This window comes from Sarcophilus harrisii, chromosome 4 (genome assembly GCF_902635505.1).
Source record: "Sarcophilus harrisii chromosome 4, mSarHar1.11, whole genome shotgun sequence".
NCBI classification, from domain to species: domain Eukaryota; kingdom Metazoa; phylum Chordata; class Mammalia; order Dasyuromorphia; family Dasyuridae; genus Sarcophilus; species Sarcophilus harrisii.
In genome coordinates this window covers 94,019,277-94,043,818 of record NC_045429.1, presented here as the reverse complement: position 1 = coordinate 94,043,818, position 24,542 = coordinate 94,019,277, and the positions used below count along the sequence as shown (strand labels likewise).

Sequence of the window (24,542 nt, the reverse complement as noted above, 5' to 3'; positions counted from 1 at the left end):
ACATGTGTAACCCATATCAAATTCCTTATTTTAAGGAGGAGGAGGAAAGATAGAGAGGAAAATTGAAGCTCAAAATTTTTTAAAAATTAGAATTGTTTATGTTCTAATGTGGTATGTGGTCAGTGAGGGTCTTCTGGGCACTTGAAACTCTCTTCCCAGCCCTGGCTGTTCCCCCCATTACTTCCACATATCCCTTTCCACGCTCTTTTCCTCCAGGACTATCTCCCTCATTTTCTGGGTTTTTAATTTTAAAAAATTTTGAAAATCTGCCTTTTTCTTCAGCCTACCCCTTGCTGCTTTGAGAAAAAAAGAAAAGCAGAATCCAATGACAAACCTGGAGATAATTCTTCCATAACACGTGTAGTTGAGCAAAACAAATTCCCATATTGGTTACATCCAAAAACAAAACAAAAAATTCACATTCTTCACCCCTGAGCATGTTTCATCATGAATCCTTTGAAATCACAATTGGCCATTGTCTCGATCAGAGTTCCTAAGTCCTTCAAAATTGTCTTTACAATAGTATTGTTATTGTATAATTTGTTATCTTGGTTCTGCTTATTTCATTCGGCATCACTTTATGCAAGTCTTCCCAGTTTTCTCTTATAGCTCCACGGTATTTTTCTATCCCACTCATATGCCACTTGCCTGTTTTTCATTATGTCACACTGGGCTTGGAGCCTAGAAGTCCTGAATTCAAATCCTGCCTCATTTACCAGCTGGGCAATTCTGAACAAGTTCCTTAATCTCTGTTTGCTTCAGTTTCCTCAACTATAAAAGGGAGACAAGAGCACCTATCTCCCAGGGTTGTGATGAGGCCCAAATGAGATATTTGTAAAGTGCTAGCATAATGCATTGTACACAGTAAGTGATATATAAATGCAAGCAGTATTATTAGCTGAATGAATTTTCACTGTATCTGATGAGTGATTATTCTGACAAATGATCATCCAGCCTCTGCTTGAACACCTCTAAGGAGAGGGAACTCACTACCTTCTGAGTCATCCCATTCCATTTTTTCATGATATCAAGACTATATTTTCCTCTTTCCAACTTTTCCCCCAGGGCTCTGCGGGCCAGCTAAATCAACTCTGATCTCTCCCACTTTGTTCCCTTTCCTTTCTCCCTTCCCACTTCATCCCTTTTCTGATCTCCTTAGGCCTTCCCATTTCCCCCCTTGTCTCTTTGTTGCTCAGTCATTTCAATTGTGTCTAACTCCCTGTGACTCCATTTGGGTTTTCTTGGCACAAAATATGAGTCATTTGCCGTGTTTTGCCATTTTCTTCTCCAGCTCGTTTTACAGATGAGGAAACTGAGGCAAACAGAGTGATATGCCAGGATCACACAGCTAGTGTCTACTTTCCCCTAATTTGTTTTTCTTTCTCTTTCTTGCAGCAATTGTTTACATGTGGTTGAACCAATGCCTGTACCAGGCCATGACGTGGAGGCTTACTGCCTGCTGTGTGAGTGTAAATATGAGGAAAGAAGCACAACCACTATCAAGGTACCCTTGCCCAGTCCCTGCCTCCCCTCCAGGCTCATTTGTTCTCCCATCCCTCTCTCCCTCCCTTCTCTTATCCAGCCCCCCGGCAGGCAACTTCCAGCCTTCTCTGGTCTTCCTAGCCAGCCCCTTCGCTTTGGCTCTTCCCAACAGTGTCAGGGGCCCTAGGACAACTGGTTAGAATTATGTCCCTTGTTCTGTCCAGTTCCAATCAATCAATCAGCAAGCATTTATTTTTAATTGAAATTCCCAATCCTCTCCCTCTCTCTAGCCCTTCCCCCATCCATTACATTAAGCAATGTAACTGATATCCATTATACATGTGAAGTCATGCAAAACGTATTTCCTTATTTCCCTTGTGATCAGCAAGCATTTATTAAGTACTTACTATGTTTCAGGCATAATTTTAATCACTGGCAAGGCCAAAGTTAAAGCAAAATCATCCCAGCTCTCAAGCAGCTTATAAAAACATTATGTTTTTATAATGGGGGCAGCAAGCGACTTCTAGCTTTGGATATTTCCTTTCTAAAAGGGAATGGAACCTACAAGGAGCTCATTGATCAGGGATGGAACCTAGGAACTGGGATACCCTTCATACTCTTCCCTTCTCTGTTACCTCTAACTCTCATATTTCCCATCCTCCAAGTTGGGGGGAGGGGTTAAATGAATGAATTAAAGAGTTTGCCATCTCCTTCTCCAGCTCATTTTACAGATGAAGAAACTGAGGCAAACTGGATTAAGTGACTTGCCCAGGTATACACAGTTATAAAGCACCTAAGGTCAAATTTGAACTCAGAAAACTCAGATCTTTCTGACTCCAGCTCCAGAATTGTACCACTTTTAAGGAGACAGAGGATATAAATAATTTAATAGAAAAGAGGCATCTCTAATAATCCTGTTACTATTCTACTCTCTAGGCAAGATTGCACCTAATTTAACATTTTTTTAAAATTTGGACCAAATCTGTGATTTCCTTAGTAAGTCTGTGCTTGTTCTGCAGCATCAAGTCTTGGGGAGCTGCTTGAGACTTGGTCAAACTTCTTCCCCAAAAACACACAGCCAGTGGATGTCAGAAGTGAGACTTGAACTCAAAGTCTTCCTAGCCCTGAAGTAGGCTCTCTCTCTAAACTATTCTCCTTTTTCTAAAATAAAAGACCTCCAGGCAAAGAGAGAATCTGCCTCTTCCATCCAGTAACTGTTCTCAGCTAGAAAGTTCTCATTGCTGTCTAATATAAGTCCTTCCTGCTACCATTTCCAAGAGAGGACTATTGAAGGAATGGCTAGGATTCTTGGGCAGAATTTGCAGAGGGATAGATTTCAGTCAAATTTAAAGAAAAACTTGCCAACTGTTAGAGCTGTCCAAAAGAAAAATGTATTAACCCAAAGAAGTAATGAGTTTCCTGTCTATAAAAGTCTTTAGTAAAGTAAAGGACTGTCTTTGAGCTGTATTGTTGGAGGGAACCTTGATCAGGAATAGGTGGAATTACATGATATCTGAAGACCTTTTCAACTGGAATTCTATAACTTTATACAGTGAAGAGCAGCAATCCCTGTAGATTTATAAATAATTAGGTGTCTATTATCTTCTTTCAGGCTAAATAATGGTTCCTTCCCTGTGGTTGCCTTTACCCTGACCCAAAGAGCACCTCTTTTCCTGTGTTAATGTCTTTTTTTCACACCTTTAAAAAAAATTGCCTATTCTTTACTCCCCCCCCCCCCCAACATACACACACATATCCCTTAGTCATCACCCTGTCAACTTGTGCAGAATTTAATTCCTTTCATCTTCCCTCCTGTGTAAGCCCCTCCCTTAAGCAGGTTCCCTCTCCTTCTCTGAACTCCCTCCAGTGGGGCCCCACCCTCTGGGGACCAGATGCCTGAGCCCATACCCTCTATGCCAGATGTCACCTCACCCTGTTTGAGGGAGAAGGGACTTCCCAGCCCCAAGGCCTCCTAATTCCATGGATTTCCCTCCAGTGACTTTTCCTGAGTGACCTTCCCCTGGCCCCAAGCCTATTGTGGAACTGATCCCCTTCTGTCTTTGCCCCGTACTGAGGATGGTGTTGAGAGGCAAATATGATAAGATCATTGATTTAGAATTAGAAGAAACCATAGTGATGACTTAGTACAACCCTGTTGTTTTATAGATGAGGGAACTGAGTCCCACAGAGACTAAATGATTTGCCTAATGTTACACTGGTAACAAGTGACTAACCTGGGAAATTCCTTGCATAAGGAATAGGAATATCCAGCTCCCCAGCCCCTAGGGAAATCCAAATGCTAAATGCCTTTGAAGAATAGAGAGCTAGGGATAGTACCCAGGAGTGCTCAGCTTACACCTATCCCAATATCTATGTGAGAAGTCTTTACTCTTTCTCCTAGTTAATCAGGGTTAGGGCCAGCAGTAGAAACTCTTGGCTTTTGCCTATCTCTCATAAGATTAGAGTTGGACTTTTTTTGGGTCTAACCCATCAGCCATTAGTCCTGATTCTCCATTGAATCAATCCCCCTTCTTCATAGAAGAACTGGGAACAGTTATTCTTGCTCCTATGGCTACAACTACTTCTGAGGGCAGAATCCCAGAGAATGATTTTCCCCTTATCTAATCTGTCCAACAAACAGTAAAATAATACAATATACAAAATGCAGTGTTCAACAAGAATAATATTCTCCAAATATCAATTTTCTTATACATTTACAGTGGATGTTTATATTCAGGATAGTAGACAGTTAAGTAATACAATAGAATTATGAAGGGCCTTGGAATCTGGAAACCCTTCAAACCTGCCTCAGACTTTGAGCTGTCACTAACTGTTTTAAGTCAGTCATTTAATTTCTCTTAGCCACATTTTCCTTATCTGTAATATTTATGTATATTACACCCACTTCCCAGGACTGTTGGAAGAATCAAATGATTTAACATACGAAAAAATAAATTTTAAAACACTCTACAAGTGCCAGTTATCACCATCGTTATCATCATCATTATTATTAGATTAGAATGAATCACACTTTCTGCTTCTAGACCTCCATGTCCTCTTCTTCCCCAAAATGGCCTAATTGTTTAGTCCATCCTACTTTGCGATCTTTCCTCCAGCTAGAAAAAACTTTGGACAGACACGATATACAGCTCCCTTCTTCTGTCCCTCAGGGGCATTAAATGAATGCTCTCCTGTAGCTTTTATAAAGCCCTCGGTCTACACTTCCCAGTGACTCACTTCTACGAGTCAGTGTCTAGGTAACACAAGTGATAGAGTACTGTGTCTGGAATCAGGATAATCCAGCCTCCAACACTGACTAGCCATGTGACTCTGGTTAGGTCATTTGCTCATTGTCTCATTGACATCCACTGTAAAAAGGGAATAATAACAGCCTCTACCTCACAGGGTTGTCATGAGGACTGCATGAGATAATATTCGTAAAACACCCGGCACTTAGTAAGCACTTAATAAATGCTTGTTCCAGCTTCTGCTAAAAAGTCCTCAGGGACTATGGTTTTTTCCACACTCCTTCAGACCGTGGTTTACACATTATTTTGCACTTTTTTATGTTTTCAAGTCTGAGATTTTTCTGTTTTGTGGAGGGGGGAAAGGAGGGATATGATTTCCTTCACTAGACTGGAAGTTCCTTGAGGGCAGGATTTTGTTCCCCATGCCTCTGACTCTCTCCATCCCTCACTGAGCTGTATCCCTTCTCAGGTCATCATCGTCATTTATCTGTCTGTGGTGGGTGCCCTGCTCCTGTACATGGCCTTCCTCATGCTGGTAGATCCTTTGATCAGAAAGCCAGATGCCTACACTCAGCCACTTCACAATGAGGAGGAGAATGAGGTAACAATGGTGGGAGAGGAGATGGTGGGGGAGGGAGGAGAAAGCTGTCCTTGGGTCATTGGGCCATCCTAAGAGGTCTTAAGGATCAAATGAGATCATATATAAAACACGTTGCAAACCTTAAACCCTTACATAAATGCTAAAGTTATAATGGATAATTTGGAGAAGGAAATGGGAGATCATTCTAGTATCTTTGCCAAGAAAACATCAAATGGGGTCACAAAGAATTGGTCATGGCTAAAATAGCTGAACAACAACAAAATCACAATAATGTTATTTTTTCCAGTTAAATTGAGTACTTCTATTGCACTTGTCCTAAGTGGGGGATAAGTGACATTTATTTTCCTACCTGTTATTCCTTCTACCTACTTTACTTACAGGATTATAGATTTAGAACTCTAAGGGACCCAGAAGCGATTGGTGTTGCAGTGGACTTGGTATCAGAAAGATCTGAGTTCAAACCCTACCTCAGACACTTAACAGTTGTGTGACCCTGGGCAAGTCCCTTAACCCTGTTTACCTCAGTTTCTCCATTTGTGAATGAAGATAATGATAGCACTTACCTCCCAAGATTGGTCTGAGGATCAAATGAAGTAACATAAGATTTTAAAGTGCTATATAATCCTTTCTCCCAATATTATAGATGAAAAAACTGAGGCATAGAGAGATTGTCACACAAGTAGTAAGTGGCAAAGTCAGAATAGGAACTCAATCCCTGGTTCTTTCCATTATACTGTTTCCTACTCATGTACAATCCAGAGATCGAGTAACATTTGTATACGTAAATGTTAGAACCAAGGACTTGGGAATCAGTCCAATAGGCTTCTTCACTTTGATGTCCAAAGAAACTCCCTTGAATCTTAGCTAATGCTTTACACCAGGACATTGCAGTATACAGATCTATTCCCTTAATTTAAGAGATTCCCTGTATTTCTCATTTGTCCCCTACAAAGCAAAAAAGAAAGTGAATTGGCCAAAAAACATTGCAGTGTATTCAGAAAAATAGAATCTAGTAATTCAAAAGGAAAAAAAATTCCTGCAAAAGGATTTAGGGGAAGAGGAATTAAGGAGGTAGCAGATTCATTCATTTATTTATTTATACATTCATTTAATAAAGATCTATTAGGTACCCATTCTTTACTGGACCCTGACAGATAGATTCTATGAGGAATATAGAGAATACAAAACACAGGTCTGCTCCTTGACTAGGAACTTGGTTCTGGGTGAGTATCATTTAATATTTTTCATATGTAAAGCGAGGTGACCATTATTCCAAAGGACCAATGATGCAACATGCTACTCACATCTTGATAAGAAAGGTAACAGATTCAGAGTGCGGAATGAGACATCTTTTTGGACCTGGCCAGTTTGGGGATTTGCTTTGCTCAACTATGCATATTTGTTATGGGATTTTGTTTTTCTTTTTCGATAGGGATGTGGAGTAGAGGAGGTGGGAGAGAGAAGAAATATAAAATAAGGTGGTTGTAGTAGATGAATAGCAGATCTCTTTCAATTCTTGCTCTGTGGTCCCATAATCTAAGTAGGAGCTTCTATTCAAAACTAATAGGTTATGTTTTTATAATAGCATACATTTCTATAAAATTTTAAGACTTACAAAGTACATTGTTCAAAATGGAGGTAATGGAAGTTATAATTCCCCACTTTGCTGATGCAGAAATTGAAACTTGAAAAGATTAAGTGACTACCTACAGTCAGTTATCAACAGGACCTAAAACAATTTGAATTCCTGTCTCCTGGGCACTCTGGTTTTTTTGTTTTGTTTTGTTTTTTCCAAGGCAATTAGGGTTAAGTGACTTGCTCAGGGTCACATAGCCAGGAAGTGTTAAGTGTCTGAGACCAGATTTGCACTCAGATCCTCCGACTTCAGGGCTGATGCTCTATCCACTGCACCACCTAGCTGCCCCCACTCTGAGAATTTTTGACAGCTGATTCTCTTTGTACAAACTAGTAAGGAGGGCTGAATCGAGCACATATGTAGCCATAGTGCAAAGAAATGTGTACCGGGTTCAAAGGAGTGATTCATATTTAGTCCCACAGGACATCAAGGGGAAGGAAGACTCACTTCTGGATGGAGTAAAAAGGGAGGGTATCATAAAGTATCAGTCTACATTGTTGTTATTCCCTTGTTTCAATCACGGTCAATTCTTTATGAGCCCATTTGGGATTTTCTTGGCCACGATACTGAAGTGGATTGCCTTTTTCTTCTCCAACTCAAGAGGCAGAAACTGAGGCAAACAGGGTTAAGTGACTTGCCCAGGAACACACAGCTGTTAAGTGTCTGAGGTCAAATTTGAATTCAGGAAGATGAGTCTTCATGATTCCAGACTCAATGCTCTGTGCCCTATGGTGTTCTCTAGATACCCTGATAAACTAATAAAAACCTTTGTCATATACAGTGTTCCACACCTGTAGACCCTCACCTGTACAAAGGAGCTCTGCTTTGCTTTCAAAGTCCCTATCTCCTGATTCCAATCTGTCTTTCCATTGGACCCCTCTATGTACTCCAATTCAGCCAAATTGGCATATCCCCTTTGACCTAGCTAACCTTCCTATCACATGACAGAAAAGGAAACTGAGACCCAGAGAAGAGGCAGAGCAGACTTTTAGAGGGATCCTGCCAGTCTGAGGATGTAGTGATTTTATATAACAACAACAATAATAATATTTATTTAGTATTTACTAAGTGTCGGACACTTTACAATTATTATCTCATTTGATCAACCATGACCTTAATCCGAGGGTCAAACAAGCAATTTGCAGCCCTCCTGAGTTCACCCAAAACCAGATTCAAATTATAATGTAACTGGAAAATATTAAGAGAAAAAATAAATAAAAATACAATAAAACATAGATAACATTACATTTCAAAATTAAGTCAATGTGCATCCTGCAGGGATCCTTCTGTACTGATTATTGATCCCCATTTCTATTCACACATGACATTACTGACTTCAGTCATGATTCTTAATTTTATGTATCTGATGAAGTCTATAGATCTCTTTGCAAAATAATGTTTTAAGTGCAATCCACAGAATTTACAATGCATGATTACAAATGAAACCAATTAGATTTAATTGAAATTTAAAACTTTTTAAAAACAAATTTTCAGACCCCTCCCTTAAAAAATGAGAAAATCTAGCAAATGTGCTCATGGCTGAAGAGGGAATAGAATTGAGAATTGGGGCTGAAATGAGACTGATCTTAAAGGGTGTGGTCAAAGTATTCCTAGGCCATCCAGACTTCCTCAGTTCTACCCTCCCCTCCTACCCCTAGCATCCTGTTGATCTGATTTTGACTGAGGGTGGAGCAGAGAGGATGAACATTTCCCTATTGGGAGGGGGTCTATGTTTTGGGAAGGGGGTGGCGCTGACAGTTGGGTGGTCTGATGTTCAAGGGAGGAAACTTCGGCTCCCTACCTGGTTATTAATGTGCAGTAATAGCAGCCCTGATAGGGGAGGGGCGTAGCTAATAAACACATGGTGATTAGGGGTAATGTGGTAATTGCAGTCCTGGCTGGGGGTGTAATTGAGAGATGCTGCATGGTGATTATATAGCCTGATGCTGCTATTTCCCTGGAATGCATGGCTCTCAGGCATGGTCTTTGTTTTGTCTCTAGCCACCTCGGATACAAAGCCAGAGGGAAGGGGTCAGGCTCTTTGCCAAGGGCAGCCCCCCTCTTTTCACCCCTAAGAAGAGGTACCTTTCTGACTTTTAGGGTGATGATCATAAGATCAAAGATTTAGGGTTGGAAGAGACCCTAGAAATAACTTAATTAACCCTCTTTCCTTTTAGAGATAAAGAGCCTGGGACCCAGAGATCATGTAGGGGACCCTTCCAAGGTCACACAAGTTAATAGGATAGAATTGAGTCCAGGCCCTTTTGTTCCAAATCCAGCATTTCAAGAATGTCTGTCTTCAAACGGACAAAAATTTGTTGTGTAGAAGAAATACTTTGATTTGTCTCTTGGTCCAGAAGAAAGAATTTTAGTTATTAGGAGTTACAGGGAAACAGATCAAGTCAACAGGAGAAGCAGCTTCCTCATGATGGGACAGTGGGACAGGTTGTTTGATGAAGTGGTAAGTTTCCATCCCTGGAGATGGTTAAGATAAGAGTAAGATGAGTAAGCCTGGAGGGAGAGATTTTTACAGGGAATGGGAAGTTGGGCTAAATCAGAGATTCTTGAGTTTTTTTGTGTGTAATGGGCCTCCTTGACCTACTGGGATAATCAGTTCATAGACTTCTTCTCAGAATAATGCTTTAAAATTATTGAAGTAAAATATTTTTAGTTGGGTGTGAATGAAAATGGAGAAATATTTTTTCTGCCCAAGTTCATAGATCCCCCTCGACTATATGGATGCAGTGGATTTAGTGTTGAACAGACCCTTATAATTCATTCAGTTCAATTTTCTTATCTTAAATACGAGAAAATGGAAGTTAAGAAATAAGAAGTAACAAGGGCTAGAATTTGGAATCGGATCCCTTGTCTCTAATCAAGTGCATTTTCCACTGTGCCATGCCTGCTACTCTTCTGTGATTCTATTCTATATCTATTAAATGTTGGGCAGCCTTTGGTCCAAATTCTGAGAATAACTCAGGCCTGCTTCCTTGGGGACTCCCGTTCTGCCATAGATATTCATCTTTTCCCAAGCCATGTGAAATAAAACGTAGCATGCCAGAAGTGAGTATATTTGAAGTGGGTGCTAATGCTCCCTAAGGGCCTTAAACCCGCTGACATCCTCTGACTTGGCTTGGAGTCTGATCCTCCCTGACACCTTCTGGCTTTCTATGTAGTCCCTCTACCCGATAATTCCTAAATGGCTGCTTTTCTTTCTTTGCCTTCTACTGTCCCCTTCATCTGTTCCTATGAATTCTTGATCTCCTTCAAGCAAAATTATGAAATCAGACTTTACTGCACATGGCATCGTGTTGGCCATTATGCTTAGAATTATACAGGCACAGTTCCTATTATCTAGGGCTTTGCAGTCCAAGGCACTCACTTCCATAGACAAATATAGAAAGTTGAACAGGACAAATAACTTTCCTGTATTCTATCTTCCGACCATGTACCGGTCTCTGGATGTAAACGCTATTTCTGCACCCAGGTTTCCACTGATCAGTGTATTCTAGGTATTCTGAAGAAATTCAAGTACTGACCCATTTTGGGCTTTTGGTTTATAATGCATGGCTCTTGAAGTGAACCCCTTCCCTCTCTCCATAAGAATGTTATCCTTTTCCAGGATACAATTAATAACAAGGAGGGATAGGATTCCTGGATTCTCTGCTCCAGTTTCTTTACTTGTCCAGTGTATTGTGACATGACATCTATGGCAGATATTGGGCCCTCGGGCCACTAAACTAAAGAGAGCTAAGGGGCCCATTTCTTCATAATGTCCTTTAAGGAGAGAACAAAAGGATTCTGATGACAATAGTAGGAATTTAGGTTTCCTCCTGGGAAGAAAAGGATAGCTGAGCACTAGCTGACCTGCTAGAATTCCTTCCAACACAAGGCATCCAGGTTCCCTCAAAAGTCAGGGTTCCTTCACATCAGTCAGAATGGTCCCTAACCTCAAGCTCATTTCTCTCTGAGGGTCCAGATCTGGCTTTAGAACCTGGTCAGCTTATGAGATCCACCCCCAAACACAGTCAAGTTTGGGAGCAGATTGCTAGGTCACGCCTTTAGGGTCAAGAGTTCTGGGCAACCCATTCTTGACATAATTCTTCTGGTCAAGAAGTTCTCCCAGATGCCAGGCAGGTGGGTGCCCTTTCCAGTGTCAGGCCCAGAGTCCCCAGAGGGAGATGAAAGCTTGTCCCTTTCCCTTTGAAAACTCTGGCAAGAGCCACCCCAGCCTCCTGATTGCTGTGTGCTGCCTTTTCTGGGATTCCAGCAGCATTAGTGCTAATCCCAGAGCTCAGACACCCTTTGAAAGGAGGAAGTGAGCGTGTTTGCTTGGACAGAAATGACAAACAGAGGGTTTTTGTTTTTTTCAGATGCACAGGTTTAACCTTCTTTGAAGAGAGAGAAGGATAAGCTATTCATAGAAACACCTAGCAGTTATTTATGCCTCATGTCGTTGGTCCTTCATGAGTTAAGGAATCTCCATAACCAAGAACCTGTGCATTATCTCAAATAAGGATAGAAAAGTGCTTCATAACCCTTAAAGCACCATCCAGATGTTACCTATCACCATCAACATCTTCATCACCATCATTATTGGTTCAGCTCAGATCAGACCCAGTTACTTGGTTTAGGTTTAACTACACATTTGCCCAAGATGGATATGATGATTTCTTAGGTTCCTTCCAACTCCTGCAGTCCATAGGACAGGTAGGTATGACAGGAACCCTAAGAGAGGGATGTAGCAGCAAAGTAGTATATTCCATAGAATGCTGGACTTAGGATCAGGATAACCTGAGTTTGAAATTTGCCTTACTAGTTTTGCGACCCTTAGCAAGTCACTTAGCCTCCATATAGGAGGCTATAATAGCACCTTCCTCCCAGGGTTGTGGTGATGATAAAATGAGATAACATAATTAAAGCATTTTGAAAAGCTTAAATCTAAATGCTACCTAGCTATTACTGTATAGAAAAAGGCTCAAGTTTAGTTATAATGGTGATTAGAAAAAGAAATTAAAGGGTGGGGATCATTGACCCTGGAAAAAGAAAAGACCAAGGGAAGATTTAAAATAACTTGTACATATAATATGGACTATGATCATTATCATGTATCATATAACCAGTATGTGGATCCAAAGGAAGATGGAACATGAATGCAAGCATTACGGATCTTCCTGTCTAAAGACATATGTATGAATTAATAGACCCAATGGGTAATCATTTAAGATCAATATCAGTTTGGGCAGAAAATCTTAGAGTCCCCCATAATCCTTCCTTGGTTCTTTGTAATTTAATAGGACTATGATGACAATGATTCCCAAGAGAAAAAGAAAAAGAATTGACTACACGAGAGTCCCATGTTTACCTTTGCTGGGATCATTTAGAGATAGGAGGGCAAAATATATTGTCTGTGCTCCTTAAAATTTTTTTTTTTAAATAGCAAATTAGAGGTGTATAAATGGACAAGGTGACTGTCTAGGTCCAGCTCTTGACCCTTTTTACAGTGTTTTGTTATTATTATCTGAGACTAGGATTGTCCACCCGTCTTGCCCCAGCCCTGTCAAGGAGACTCCTTTTTCTCTTGCCACATCCAGCTCCCATAGTTTTCTAGAACAGAACTGGGGGACAGGCCTAGGTTGGAGAGGAAGGGAGATAAGGTTATTGGGATTCTTCCTGTTCCCACCCCATCGTTCTCTCTCCTGAGAGGGAGCAAGGATTAGGTCTGATTTGATGCATCTCTGAAGCAGATGTGGTGTCTTTAATACCTTTTAATCAGATTATTAGCAGTGGAAACACGGGACCACTCAGCAGCAGCTTTTCCCCCACTTAGGAGCTGTTTGTTAAGACTTTACATGAAGGGAAAACAAATGACGCTGTGGTAATGTGGTGGATTTTAGCATGTTCCCTTAATGCTGCTGCTCTTGGCTCCCTGGATTCCAGTCCTCCACTGGTGAGACATAGATGTGCATGACGGAGCTCAGCCCTCCGATCCCAGAAGTTAAGTGTCAGAGGGATAGCGGAGGCAAGGTCCTTTCTCCTGCTCTGGATCTCTCCGTTCTCAACAAGGGGAGATAAAGCATAAATCTGTGCCTGGCTTGTAGATGGAGACTCTCACGGAGCAGTGGTTTAGAGCTGAAAGAAGTGTTAGGGATGATCAGATCTAACCCCTCTCATTGATGGATAAGGAAACTGAAGTGTCTGAAGCTGGATTTGCACTTGCATTCCCTCTATAGAACTATCTAGCCACCTCACTAATGCTGGAATAATGATGTTGGAATGAATAAGAGGAAATTATTTAATCTTCATAGTCCAGATAATCATGAGCCAAAAAAAAAACAAAAAACCTTAGACACTATTTAGCCTAACCTCCTCATTTTAGAGATGAGACAATCAAAACCGTATCCAAGATCAAAATGAAGGACAGAGTAAGGATTTGAATCCCAAGTCCTCTGACTCCAAGAAGCTAGGGGATTCAATGACTAAAGTCAGGAAGTTCTGAGTTCAAATCTGGATTTAGACACTAGCTATGTGATGCTGGGCATGTCACTTAACCCTGTTTGCCGCAGTTTCCCCATCTGTAAATTAAGCTGGAGTAGGAAGTGGCAAACCACTCCAGTATCTTTGCCAAGGAAACCCCAAATGGGATCACATAAGAGTTGGACCCAACTGAAAAATAAATGAATAACGATAATACCCCTGACTCTAAATCCAGAATTTTCTCTTATTACACTGTTACTTCTCCATACATCTGGAGGTTTGCAGCATAATTAATTAGAAATATCCTTTATTTCTTTCCATAGAATTAAGTGTTGGGAGGAAATTTAGAGGCCATCAGTTCCAAAATTTACTTGAGCAACTATCTTCTCTAAGTCACTAAGTAATCACTCAACCCTTCCTTGAAGACTCCTATGATGGAAAATGCCACAAAGATACCCATTCCCCTTTACATGTCTTTTCCCTAGTGGTATCTTCAAATTTCACCTACTGCTTCTAAGTCTTCTGTATCTAAGCAGATTCAGTCTGTTACTTCTTCTGCATGACAGCTCTTCAAATATTTTATGTCCCATTCTTCCCTATCTCTTAGGCTAATCAAAAACTAGCTCCTTCAACTAATCTTTGTTGTTGTTGTTTGTCCTTCATTTTTTGAAGAGGATCAATGATATCTTGGGGTGATATGGCATGGACCCAGCATCCTCAATATCCTGCCTCCCTCCCTTGGCCAGTCGGTCAACATCCTTTCTAAGATGTCCACTCACCTTGCAGCCATTCAAACAATACCCATTGAATTTGTTTCTATATCAATAATGCAGAAATCTCCTGGAGATGGAGGCAGGGAAAAGAAATGACACTTGGAGTCATTTATATTTGGGACATAAATCTGCTTAACTGTTAGTCAATTCAATTCAGTTCTTTAACAGTTAAGAATCTTTTCTTCAAAACTCTGTACTGGGCACTTGGGGAACTAGAATTGAGATCATTGACATAAGATAATAGATTTAAAACAGAAAGGGACTGAGAGGAGGACATAGACTCAGAGCTGGAAGAGATGGTTGAATCATGAAGTTCAATTCTTTGATTTTACATCTGAGAAAATTGATCCAGAGACAAAAAGTGACTCATCTAAGATGACACGGGCAGTGAGGGTCAGAAGTTTGATTTTTACCCAAGTCCTCTGACCCTGAAACCATTGACGTTTCTCTTGGTAATTGGTGGTAAGGGTACATGTGTTTTAAGGAGTGTAGAAGAAAGGTTACTCCTGTGCAGAGACATTCCTATTTCTCCCCTGAGAAAGGAAAAGAGGTGGTTTTTTTGACATCCCACAGAATCTCAGATTTGGAAGTAGCCTCTGAGACTTCCCCTTCAGCCCAACCTACATCTAAAAAGAGATCCCCTTCATTTAGGGCTTTTGAGTCTTTTTGTGTGTCATGGACCCTCCTGGCAGTCTGGTGAAGCCTGTGGCCCTCTTCTCAGATTAATGTTTTTAAATGCATAATCCAAAACACAAAGGAATACAAAGGAAACCAATTCTGTGCAAATACAGTTATCCAAATACTTTAGAAAAGAGACCTTATCTCCGATCTGGAACTCCTAGAGGGCTGAGACTTCTTAGCTCACTTTGTACCTTGGCACATGGCATGGGTGCATGTGTGTGAATGGAGAGAAGGGTACTTTTTAATGGGGGTGATGAACTTTCCACCCAGCCCCCTAAGCAGCAAGTTATCCCACCTCCCTGGGCCACTGCCTGATTGCCTGCTCTCTTCCCCACCCCACCCCCTCCCCCCATCCCCACCGCTTCCCTCCCTCCTCCCCCAGCTTGGCAGCTCGAGGATGTCAGAAGCTGTGCCAGCTTAGGGCCTTAGAAGCAAAGTTTCATGTGCTGAGCGGCTCTGGGCTCCCAGAGGTGTGCTAATCCCTTAAGAGGTGTGTGGCAGGAGATGAGAGACGGGAAGAGGCTGGGAGGAAATCCCCATGGGGGCGGGGGCTTGGCCCTCGGCTCTAATCCCCCCCAAAGATCAGGCTCGGGTCCTTCAGGAAATGCATGGGCTCGGGAGCTTCAGAAGCAGGGAAGTGGTAATTAGAGAAGAAGGCTGCTTTCGACGGAGGCAGTTCCGAGATCGAAGGGGAAGAGGAGGCGGGAGTCGGAGGGAGGATTTGGGAGGGGGACGTGAGGGTTGAAAGTGAACCTCAGGAAAGGTCAGAGATAAAAAGGAGAAACACTGGCACCCCAGGTTCTCATTGGAACTAGATTCCCCAGGTGAGTGTGTCCCATCACTTCATTCCTGGGCTGTGGCCAGGGAAGTTGGGAGCAATCAGAATCCCACAATCTCAGTTGGAAGGAGCTTTGGAAGTTACCCAGTCCAACCTGTACCTGGACTGGGAGCCCCTCTTACAATAAATGAGCCAGCCTTTGCTTGGAGACTTTTATTAAGGGGAAACCATAAGAGCCACTCCTTCCCCTTTCTTTGGCCAGTTGGAATTATTAGGAAACTTTGCCTCTATACAACTGGCATCCATCACTCCAATTTCAGTCACTTAGAGGCAAGTAGAAAAGCCCGTTTCCTCCAGATATTTGAATACATCTGTCTTGCCCTACTCCATCCCCAAGCCTTCTCTTCCCCATGCTAATCATTCCCAGTTCTTTCAGGTAATCCTCAGGTAACTTGATCTCAAGGCTCTTCCCCATCCTGATTGCCCTGATTTGGACCTACACCCTACCTAAATGCAGATTCAGCAGAAAATCCCACTCTTGTCTGGGGCAAAGCTCTGGAGAGCCAGGTGTTGTGGTAATGGTAACATGCAGTTACATAGCACTTAAAGGTTTGAAAAGTGATTTCCTCATATGATCCCAGAGTATTATTTCCATTTTGTTCAGATTAGCTCTGAGAGACTGTGATGTGCCCAGGACCATACTAATAGTGTCTGAGAGGCAAGATTTGAACTCTGATCTCCTGATACCAAGTCCCAAGCTCTAATAGGCCATACTGCTTTACCCTTCTTTTTTGAATTGTTTTGTTTAGTTTAATTTTGTGGAGTCCTCTGAGGTTTATCCAAAGTAAAGTTGTAAAACAATCAAAAATGAAAGAGAAGGCAATGAATTTATTGGTAGTCCTTATTTATCCAGGGCCTGAGAGTTAGCAAAATTCTCTCCCAATAATTCCCTGAGGTAGGTGATACAAGTATTTTTTTTCCCTTATCCCCATTTTCAGATGAGGAAATTGAGGCCCATTGAGCAATTTATTCAATTGGTGAATGAAAGCTAGGATTTGGATTCAACTTTTCTGATTGTAACACTAATGTTATTTGTAGTATACCATGGACAAAAAATCCTGTCTTATTAAAGGCAAGGACAAACTGGAGGAATGCTGTTGGATTATTTCTGAAAAGGGGAGGAGATACAGATTTTCCCATTTTCCAAGTTTTTGTAGTCTGGTTTATGATTCCTGAAAGAATTGAATTGTGATTCACATTAGTCACTTTCACTGCCCCCATCTCACCTCCTCACTCAATGCCTTATATCTCTGATATTTTCAAAGACCCTAAAGGAAGCTGCTAGAGAAAAGGAAGCTCAGAGGTGTTAAATAGAAATGTTAAAATTTGAATACAGAACTCCCAACTCCCCAATCTGGGTTTTGCTTCTCTGGAGATAGCTTTTCTTGGCTTGATCTATACTTGTAGGAGTACACCTTTGGCCCAACCCAGAACTATCTGCACTGCTCCCACCTATATGAGTCTGGACTCTGGCTCAGACAGAACGAGACAAGAAGAGCAGCTATAAACATCCTTCTGGCCTCCTGGGCTCAACCCTAAACAAATAAATAAAGTGCTCTTGGGGGCTTTGTAGACCACAATAAGATCCCATCCCCATCCCTTTCTGCTCCCTCTGCTCAAGCTGGGGGAGGGAATAATCTACCATTGAGGATCCAACTGATCCTGGTTCCACCTATACCCAAATCATACAGCATTTAGCACCAGCTTCAGCCATCCCCCAAAGATGGAGTGGTTGAATATTTCCCCTGAGCACAATGGCTTGACCATCCTCTGTTGTAGGTTTTGGAGGCTTTCCCTATTTCTTTGGCTTCCTTTGCCTCCTCTCCCGATCTTGAAGGTTCCCCATTTTCTAGATCAGGGCTTCTTAAACTTTTTCCATTTGTAACTCTTTTACCCAATAACTCCCAAATGGATAAGTCTATAAAATAGGTATACAAATCAAACATTTACTGATAATCATAACTTCATGACTTCCACATTCAGTTACAAGACCCCATATGGGGTCACAAACCACAGCTTAAGAAGTTGAGTTCTAGGTAATGGGACCCCACTCCAGAGTAGCCCAGCCCCTTCCTTCATTGGCCACTTTGGGATGCCAATCCCCCCCATTACTCATTCAGTCAGATATTTCCGCTCTTCTCATACTGCTCTGTGGCTCTAAGGCACAGAATAAATAGATTGATTCCTAAGGAATTCCATTCACATACAGGAAACTAAACCTTGGAAAAATATATAAAGCTGAGGACTGTTTTCATGAAATGATGTTGCGTGCAGGCACCTGGACTCAGAAGCAGGCGCTGGGGGACTCAGGGAGATCACCTTCAGAAAGTGCCAGAGAAACATGAGATATAACTAACAAGGGGAGAGATGATGAATCTCCCTGATATCTTCCAGCTTGGCTAGGGGGATATGCTGGAGACCAGGGTTTTGGAGGCTGCTGCTTCCTGAGACTTAGAAGATTCCCTCCAACTCTCTCATTTCTTTTTCCTTGCAGGATGCCCGTTCATTGGCTGCATCAGCCACCCCCCTGACAGGACCCCGAGCTAACACAGTGCTGGAACGGGTAGAAGGAGCCCAGCAGCGATGGAAGCTGCAGGTGCAAGAACAGAGGAAGACGGTGTTCGATCGTCATAAGATGCTCAGCTAGATGGCCGAGTTGGTTGGGCCATGGAGAAGAGGAAGCAATGAGGGCTGGGGGACGGGGGCCTGTTTCTCCCCTTCCTCCCTCTCTTTTCTCTCTCAATCCTTCCTGTTACAAGCCGATGGCATTGTCCTTCTTTCCTATCCACCCTGTCTTCTCCCTCAGACATGATGTTCTAAGCCAGTGATTTAGGGAGGGTTAGCCCCGTTCCTCAGTGCATCTCAGGGCTTTGGATTTGGGGGGAGGTAATAGACTCAAAGGGAACAAAAAGTCATCAGGATTGGGTAGGAAATATCTTCCCTCCTCTTATGCCTTCCCCAACTTCTCTCCAAATCCTGGAGAGTTTCATGAAGCGAGGGCATGTGGAATATCTTGGCTTGGAGGGTCAGTAAGCAAATCCTGCCCAGCATGTCCTTGCTCCTATCTCCTCTGCCATGCTGTAGATTCAGTGAGACTATTCCCCACCCTCACAGACACAGTCATCACACACCACAACTTCTGTTCCATCCTGACCCGAATCCTAAAGTCATTTCCACTGGAAAACCAACATCCTGACTTCTTAGCCAAGGCCCAAGGTTCTACGGTCAAGGGATAGCCTTCCCGATGTCTTCCTCTCTGTGTTCATTTCTTCTCTAGCTATAACCCCATACCTCCATCTATTTCTTATTTTACTACTGAATGTCCTAATGCTGCGGGACAAACGTCTCCCATCCTGACCAACTTAAAACTGAGACCATCCCAACCACCTCTACTCCCAGCTGCTAATTCAAAGGAAAATGGCTGTATCCTCTGACATCCTAGGGGGAGAACCAGATTTACTCCTGAGCATCCAGGTGTCCCAAAGATTATTCCCTCAATGTATGGAGAGAAGTCAGTTTGCAGTCCTGCCTGTAAAGCCAAGGAAATAATGATTAAATCATGTTTTATCTCCCTCTCCATCCCCAGCCTTCAGCATCTCAGGAGCCTTTAAGAACCAGGAGATATGGGGGGCATATTATTATTCTCTATTACTCTGAGTGGGAAAACAGATCTGGAGAATGGATCTGCCAGTAGTTCTTGGGGCTAGAGTAAACAGCAGAATCCAGATAACTTGTCTTCCAAACCAAGCTCTGTTGCTAGCAAACCTTTCAGATGGAGCCACTTCCCCAAGGGGAAGAGAATCCCAATCATGGGGATCCCTGGATTCCAAAGCTGTGGTTTTGTGAATCACCACCCTGAGACCAGAACTTTAAGCCCTTGAGATTTCCCTTCCTCCCTCATTTTTGCTTATCCTGTTTGGTGCTTTGCTCAGGTCAACACCTGGTGCTGTTCTGATAGTGGACAAATTGAGTGAATATCAATGACAATGAATACCTGGGAAGATCTTTTGACACTAAAAATAACAAGGGAAGGTTAGAAAATTGGGGAAGACTGTCTGAGAAATGGGGATTACTTAGCACAAGCAAATGGCCCCAGTTTCTAAGGCCTCTCAGGAAGGCCTGAATACTGGATCAGCCATTGAGCACAGTGGAGAGATAATAGTGGAAAGGGACAGAAATAAGAAAAAACCCGGCTAGAAAGAAAAGGAAAAAAAAAAAACAGGCAGAAACAGCAAGTCATTGAAATCTCTGTCTTAGGAATATACAGTTAAATGTATTGAAAACTCCCATATATGGAACCTCAATGTAGGCCATGGGGGATTTCTAAAAGAACAAAACTTTTCAGAACCAAGATCCAAAATTACAAAGTTTGAAATATTACAAGTAAATATGATGAGTAGTACAAAGAGTGGAAAGGGGAAAAGAATGAAATAATGAGACCCCGCTATAGATAGTCAAGGGCTTCCTAGGAAAGGGGATTTTAGAATGGGGTTCTGAAGGACTGAAAAACATTGTTGGAAAGAACCTTGGAGTGGGGTGAAGGTATTTAAGGCAGAAAAAATAGTCACAAGGGTATAGAAATTAATAGAAATGGGCTAAATGTGGGATACTAAACAAGTGAAGTAAGTGCAAGAGGTTAAAGGGACATGAGAATTATGTAAAAGTTCTGTAGCATCACTCCCACATCTGATGGGAATGAATGGATAGCAAGAGAATCAAGTTGCAATTACTAAGTATTTATTGTGTGAATAAATTGGCAGCAGGATAGTTGAGTGGATAGAGCACTAGAATTGGAACCTAGAGAAAGACATAAATTTGACTTAACTGTTTTCACCTAGGTAGATAATGAAATCTCTTGACCTGCTCCCTTATCTATAAAATGGGGATGATAATAATAGCATGTAATAAGAGCGTTTTAAATTTCAATGAGATAACCTGTAAAGTGCTCTGTACGCCTTAGAGTATGAGTATCCCAAAAGTCTTAGTATTTAACCCCACACTTAGTATCCCAAAATCACAGCATGGCTCTAAGAACTGAGGTTTTTGGGACACTGTGTCAATACTCTTGCTATGAATCAGGCACATAAAAAAACAAATAATCCCTTTGCTCAAGTAGCTTACATTCTTTTGGGAGAGAAAGCATATGTAGACAAATGGATGTATCCAAATTGCATCCAGAGTGGTTAGATGGTACCCTTAAAGAAGGAAGCACCAGTTGCTAAGAGAACTGAGAAAGAAGGAAGAAAATGAAAAGGTTTGGAAGGATTGTAAATGCCTAATGCAGCATTTGCTATGAGATCTTGACAGTGCGATTCACTATAATTAATCTGATGAAAAGAGGTTGATTTGGCCAGTTATGTGCCTATAGGAAAATCACTTTATCATCTGGATGGAGCACAGACTAGAGAATGAAGAAAACTTGATGCAGGGAGATCAATTAGGTTATTGCAATAGGAAGAAGAGAACAAGAATCTTATTCACCTACTATGTGCTACGCATTGTGTGTGCTAAGTACTTTAATATCTCGTGATCATTAAAATAATGGGAGGTAGGTTCTATGTATGACTCATTTTGCATTTGAGGAAACTGAGGCAGACAGAGGTTAAATGAATTGTTTAGGCTCACACAGCTGGTAAGTGTCTGAGACTAAATTTGAATTCCATCTTCCTGACAAGAACAGCGTTCTTAACCCCTTAGCTGCCTTTAGAACCTTGAGCTAGGATGATCCTTCTGTGGGTGGAGATAGAAAGGACAAGGTTTGACCAGAAATGGGGCAAGTGAGAGAAGAGGAATTGAGGATGCCATTGAGTTTAAGAACCTTCCTAACTAGTAGAGAAACAAAGCAGTCTATTTCTATTGTTATAAGAGAAGGCATCTCCTGGGAGTGGGATGAGAGTTTTGTGGGAAACAATTAACTATTGGCTTCTCTGGAGGCAGAGGGATGGAAGATGGATAAAATGCCTTTTCATTATCCTCACTTCTAGGAATCTCTTGCTATGGTACATCCCCTACCTCTCGAAAAATGAAAAAATCTTGTACTACATCCCTAAAAAGTTCTAGGTATAAAATTCTCAAGAACTTTTTTATTAGCCCTATGGATGGTCTGAGTTCAGTAGTAGATCTACTCTGAAGAGTATCTGATTTTATGCTATCCCAATATATGAAAAATGAATTTACAGAAAATATTTTAGTGGGTGATTGATTATTCACTTAATAAGAGGGCAAACTGGAATTCCTTAAGGTAACCATTTCCTTGTTTATTTAAAATATGTCACTTTACCAAAAGAACTCACATACTGCTTTTGCAGCAGCATATCTACTGTCTGAAATAAACCAAACATTCTGTCTTCTAAAATGAAGAAAAGTCCAGAGTTTTAGGAGGACAAATATAACCCCTGTGGGTGTCCTGAGAGGGGAGGAAAGTCTTGCAAGAAAAAACTTGAGAGATGGTATATGAATGCTTTGTTTTATTGAACTCAAAAATAATGTAATATGCACATGAGGCTGGAATAACCAATGGAGTATTTAGGGTTTTGTTTTTTTTTTTTAGGCAGTAGGACCAAGGTTCAAATCCCTCTGACATTTATTAGCTGTGTGATGGTGGGCTTCATCTCCATGTACCTCAGACAACTTTCTAGGACATGGTACTAAATCACAGATGGGTTGTGATTTGCTTGGTGATGAAAATGTGCACCGCACTAGGATTCTGTACATTGAAGAAATTACAGCCCCTTTGAGCATTTGCATGATGTGATAGTAGATGTACTTTGTGGGGGCATTTTTTTTTATGCTGAGGCAATAGAGGTTAAGTGACTTGCCCAGGGTCACACAGCTAGGAAGTATTAAGTATCTGAATTCAGATTTGAACTCAAGTCCTCCTGACTTCAGGGCTGGTCCTCTATCCACTGCACCACCTAGCTGTTCCTTTGTGGGGACTTTTGATGTCATCATGCATAAGAGTTAAACATGAGTTCCACCAAAGTCCCAGGTTCTGTTCAAAGCAGAGAGGTTGGGCCTAAGTTGGACAAAATTTTAAAGTCAACAAAAGTCATCCCCAACCTTCCTAGGTTGGTAAAATGCTTTATTTAGCATACTCTCCTTTCTAAAGTGTGAAGTGGGGGGATTCTGAAAGAAAGATGGGTTTAGGGAGAAAGGAAAGCGTTTTTCAGTGGTCTTCCTCATGGCACTTTTATATCCTGGGAAATGGATTAAGCCTAATGATGGAACACAATATATATATATATATATATATATATATATATATATATATATATCCAGCTGCTTGCCTGGGAATGGGGTTCCTTGATTCTGAACCAGATACTACACCTTGGAAGGTACTGTAGGTGATTGTATAAGCTCTGGGAAAAACAATCTGGATTTGCTAAATCTTGTTCTCTACCCTTTCTGCCAACTCTCACTTATCTTTACACACAGTGACCTTCAGAACCCTTGAGGTGAGAGAAGAGCTTGATTTGGGGAAGTGCAGGACAGGAGGTTCTAGTCCTACCTTGAGTCACTATGTTTGAAGGATCTTCAGAGGACAATTTACCCAATCCATACCTAAACATCTCTCCAAAATGGTCATCCAGATTGTCCCCAAAGCTTAAAAAAAAAAAAAAGTTTTCTGATCCAACAACTTCATTCTGTACATGAGGAAACTGAGGCCCAGGGAATGTTTTGGGTTTTTTTTTTGTTTTGTTTGTTTGTTTTTTTGCCTAGGACCCCATAGAGAGCATCTGGGAAAGGAAATAAACTTAACCGATGGGTACCTACCTCACTGAAACAACCTACTTCACTCTGGGATCATTGTGGGTTATGTTGGGCGATTTTGATCTGCCTCTACAATTTCCATCCATGCTCCTAGTCCATTCCCTTGGGGCTAAGTAGAAAAATCTAATCATCCTTCTGCATGGTAAATATTTTCAGCTATCATGACTCCCTCTCCAAATATTATTTTCTCATGGCCAATCATCCTTCAAGTCTTCTTATGTTAGTGTCCATACCTTGCCCATTCTATTTCCCCTTCAGATTCACTTCAGTTTGTCAATGACCTCCCTAAATTGGGGTGCTTAGAAATGAACACAATCAGACAAAGTCAGTTCAAAGACAGATATAGACAGTATTTAATGAGGAGCTACATCATGTCTGTAATACAAGTCACTTGGAACAAAATCCACTTGAAAAGTGCAAAAGATTACCAATTATCCCCATGTATGTAGGGAAAAGGAAGGATGGGTAACTCAAAAGAGCAAATGAATCAGATATCCATTATCTTGGCTTTGGAATGCCATCAGGGGTACACACCCCAAAAGCCACACACTTGGACGTTAAAATAATCTCTCCCTCGGTACGGTTTACCCAATTCCTTACCTTTAGACATGGTCTATTGTCAATAACCTAACTCTGGTTGAGTTGGGGCAGTGCCAAGACAAGAAGGTCCAGGTGAGGTTTGAAAATTGCACTCCCTTGGTATCCTCTGGTGGCTTTAAACCTTCACTATAAAACCCAGCTTTATCACAAAATAAATGTCTGCATGCCATGGAGAAGAGAATGGGGGGAGGGGGAAAGGCATGCAAAATACAGGGTGTCCCCAAAAGTCTTAGTGCAGTTCTAAGCTTTATGTTCATTCATAAAAAGATATCCAAGTATTTCTTGTTGCATCACCCTATACATTGTGACCTATACCCTTGCTTACTTTGGATAACTCACATCTCTAGCTGGGCGACTCCAGTTTATCAATTCATGACTATTCAGGAGTTAACTATGTTACTGATCATCAGCTAATAAATGCAATAATGATAACCCA

At 41.5% G+C, this 24,542-nt stretch overlaps 1 protein-coding gene across 3 annotated transcripts in view; it reads left to right on the top strand.

Annotated features, from left to right (window-relative positions):
• TMEM9 (transmembrane protein 9) overlaps positions 1–24,542 on the top strand; it is a 35,900-nt gene extending 11,358 nt beyond the window's left edge. For all 3 annotated transcript variants that reach the window (XM_031937117.1, XM_031937118.1, XM_031937119.1), the window contains exons 4-6: positions 1,396–1,504; positions 5,200–5,331; positions 18,231–24,542. In XM_031937117.1, the coding sequence (XP_031792977.1) occupies positions 1,396–1,504; positions 5,200–5,331; positions 18,231–18,383 (394 nt within the window). In that variant the 3' untranslated portion in view covers positions 18,384–24,542. The remainder of the gene's footprint in view (positions 1–1,395; positions 1,505–5,199; positions 5,332–18,230) is intronic.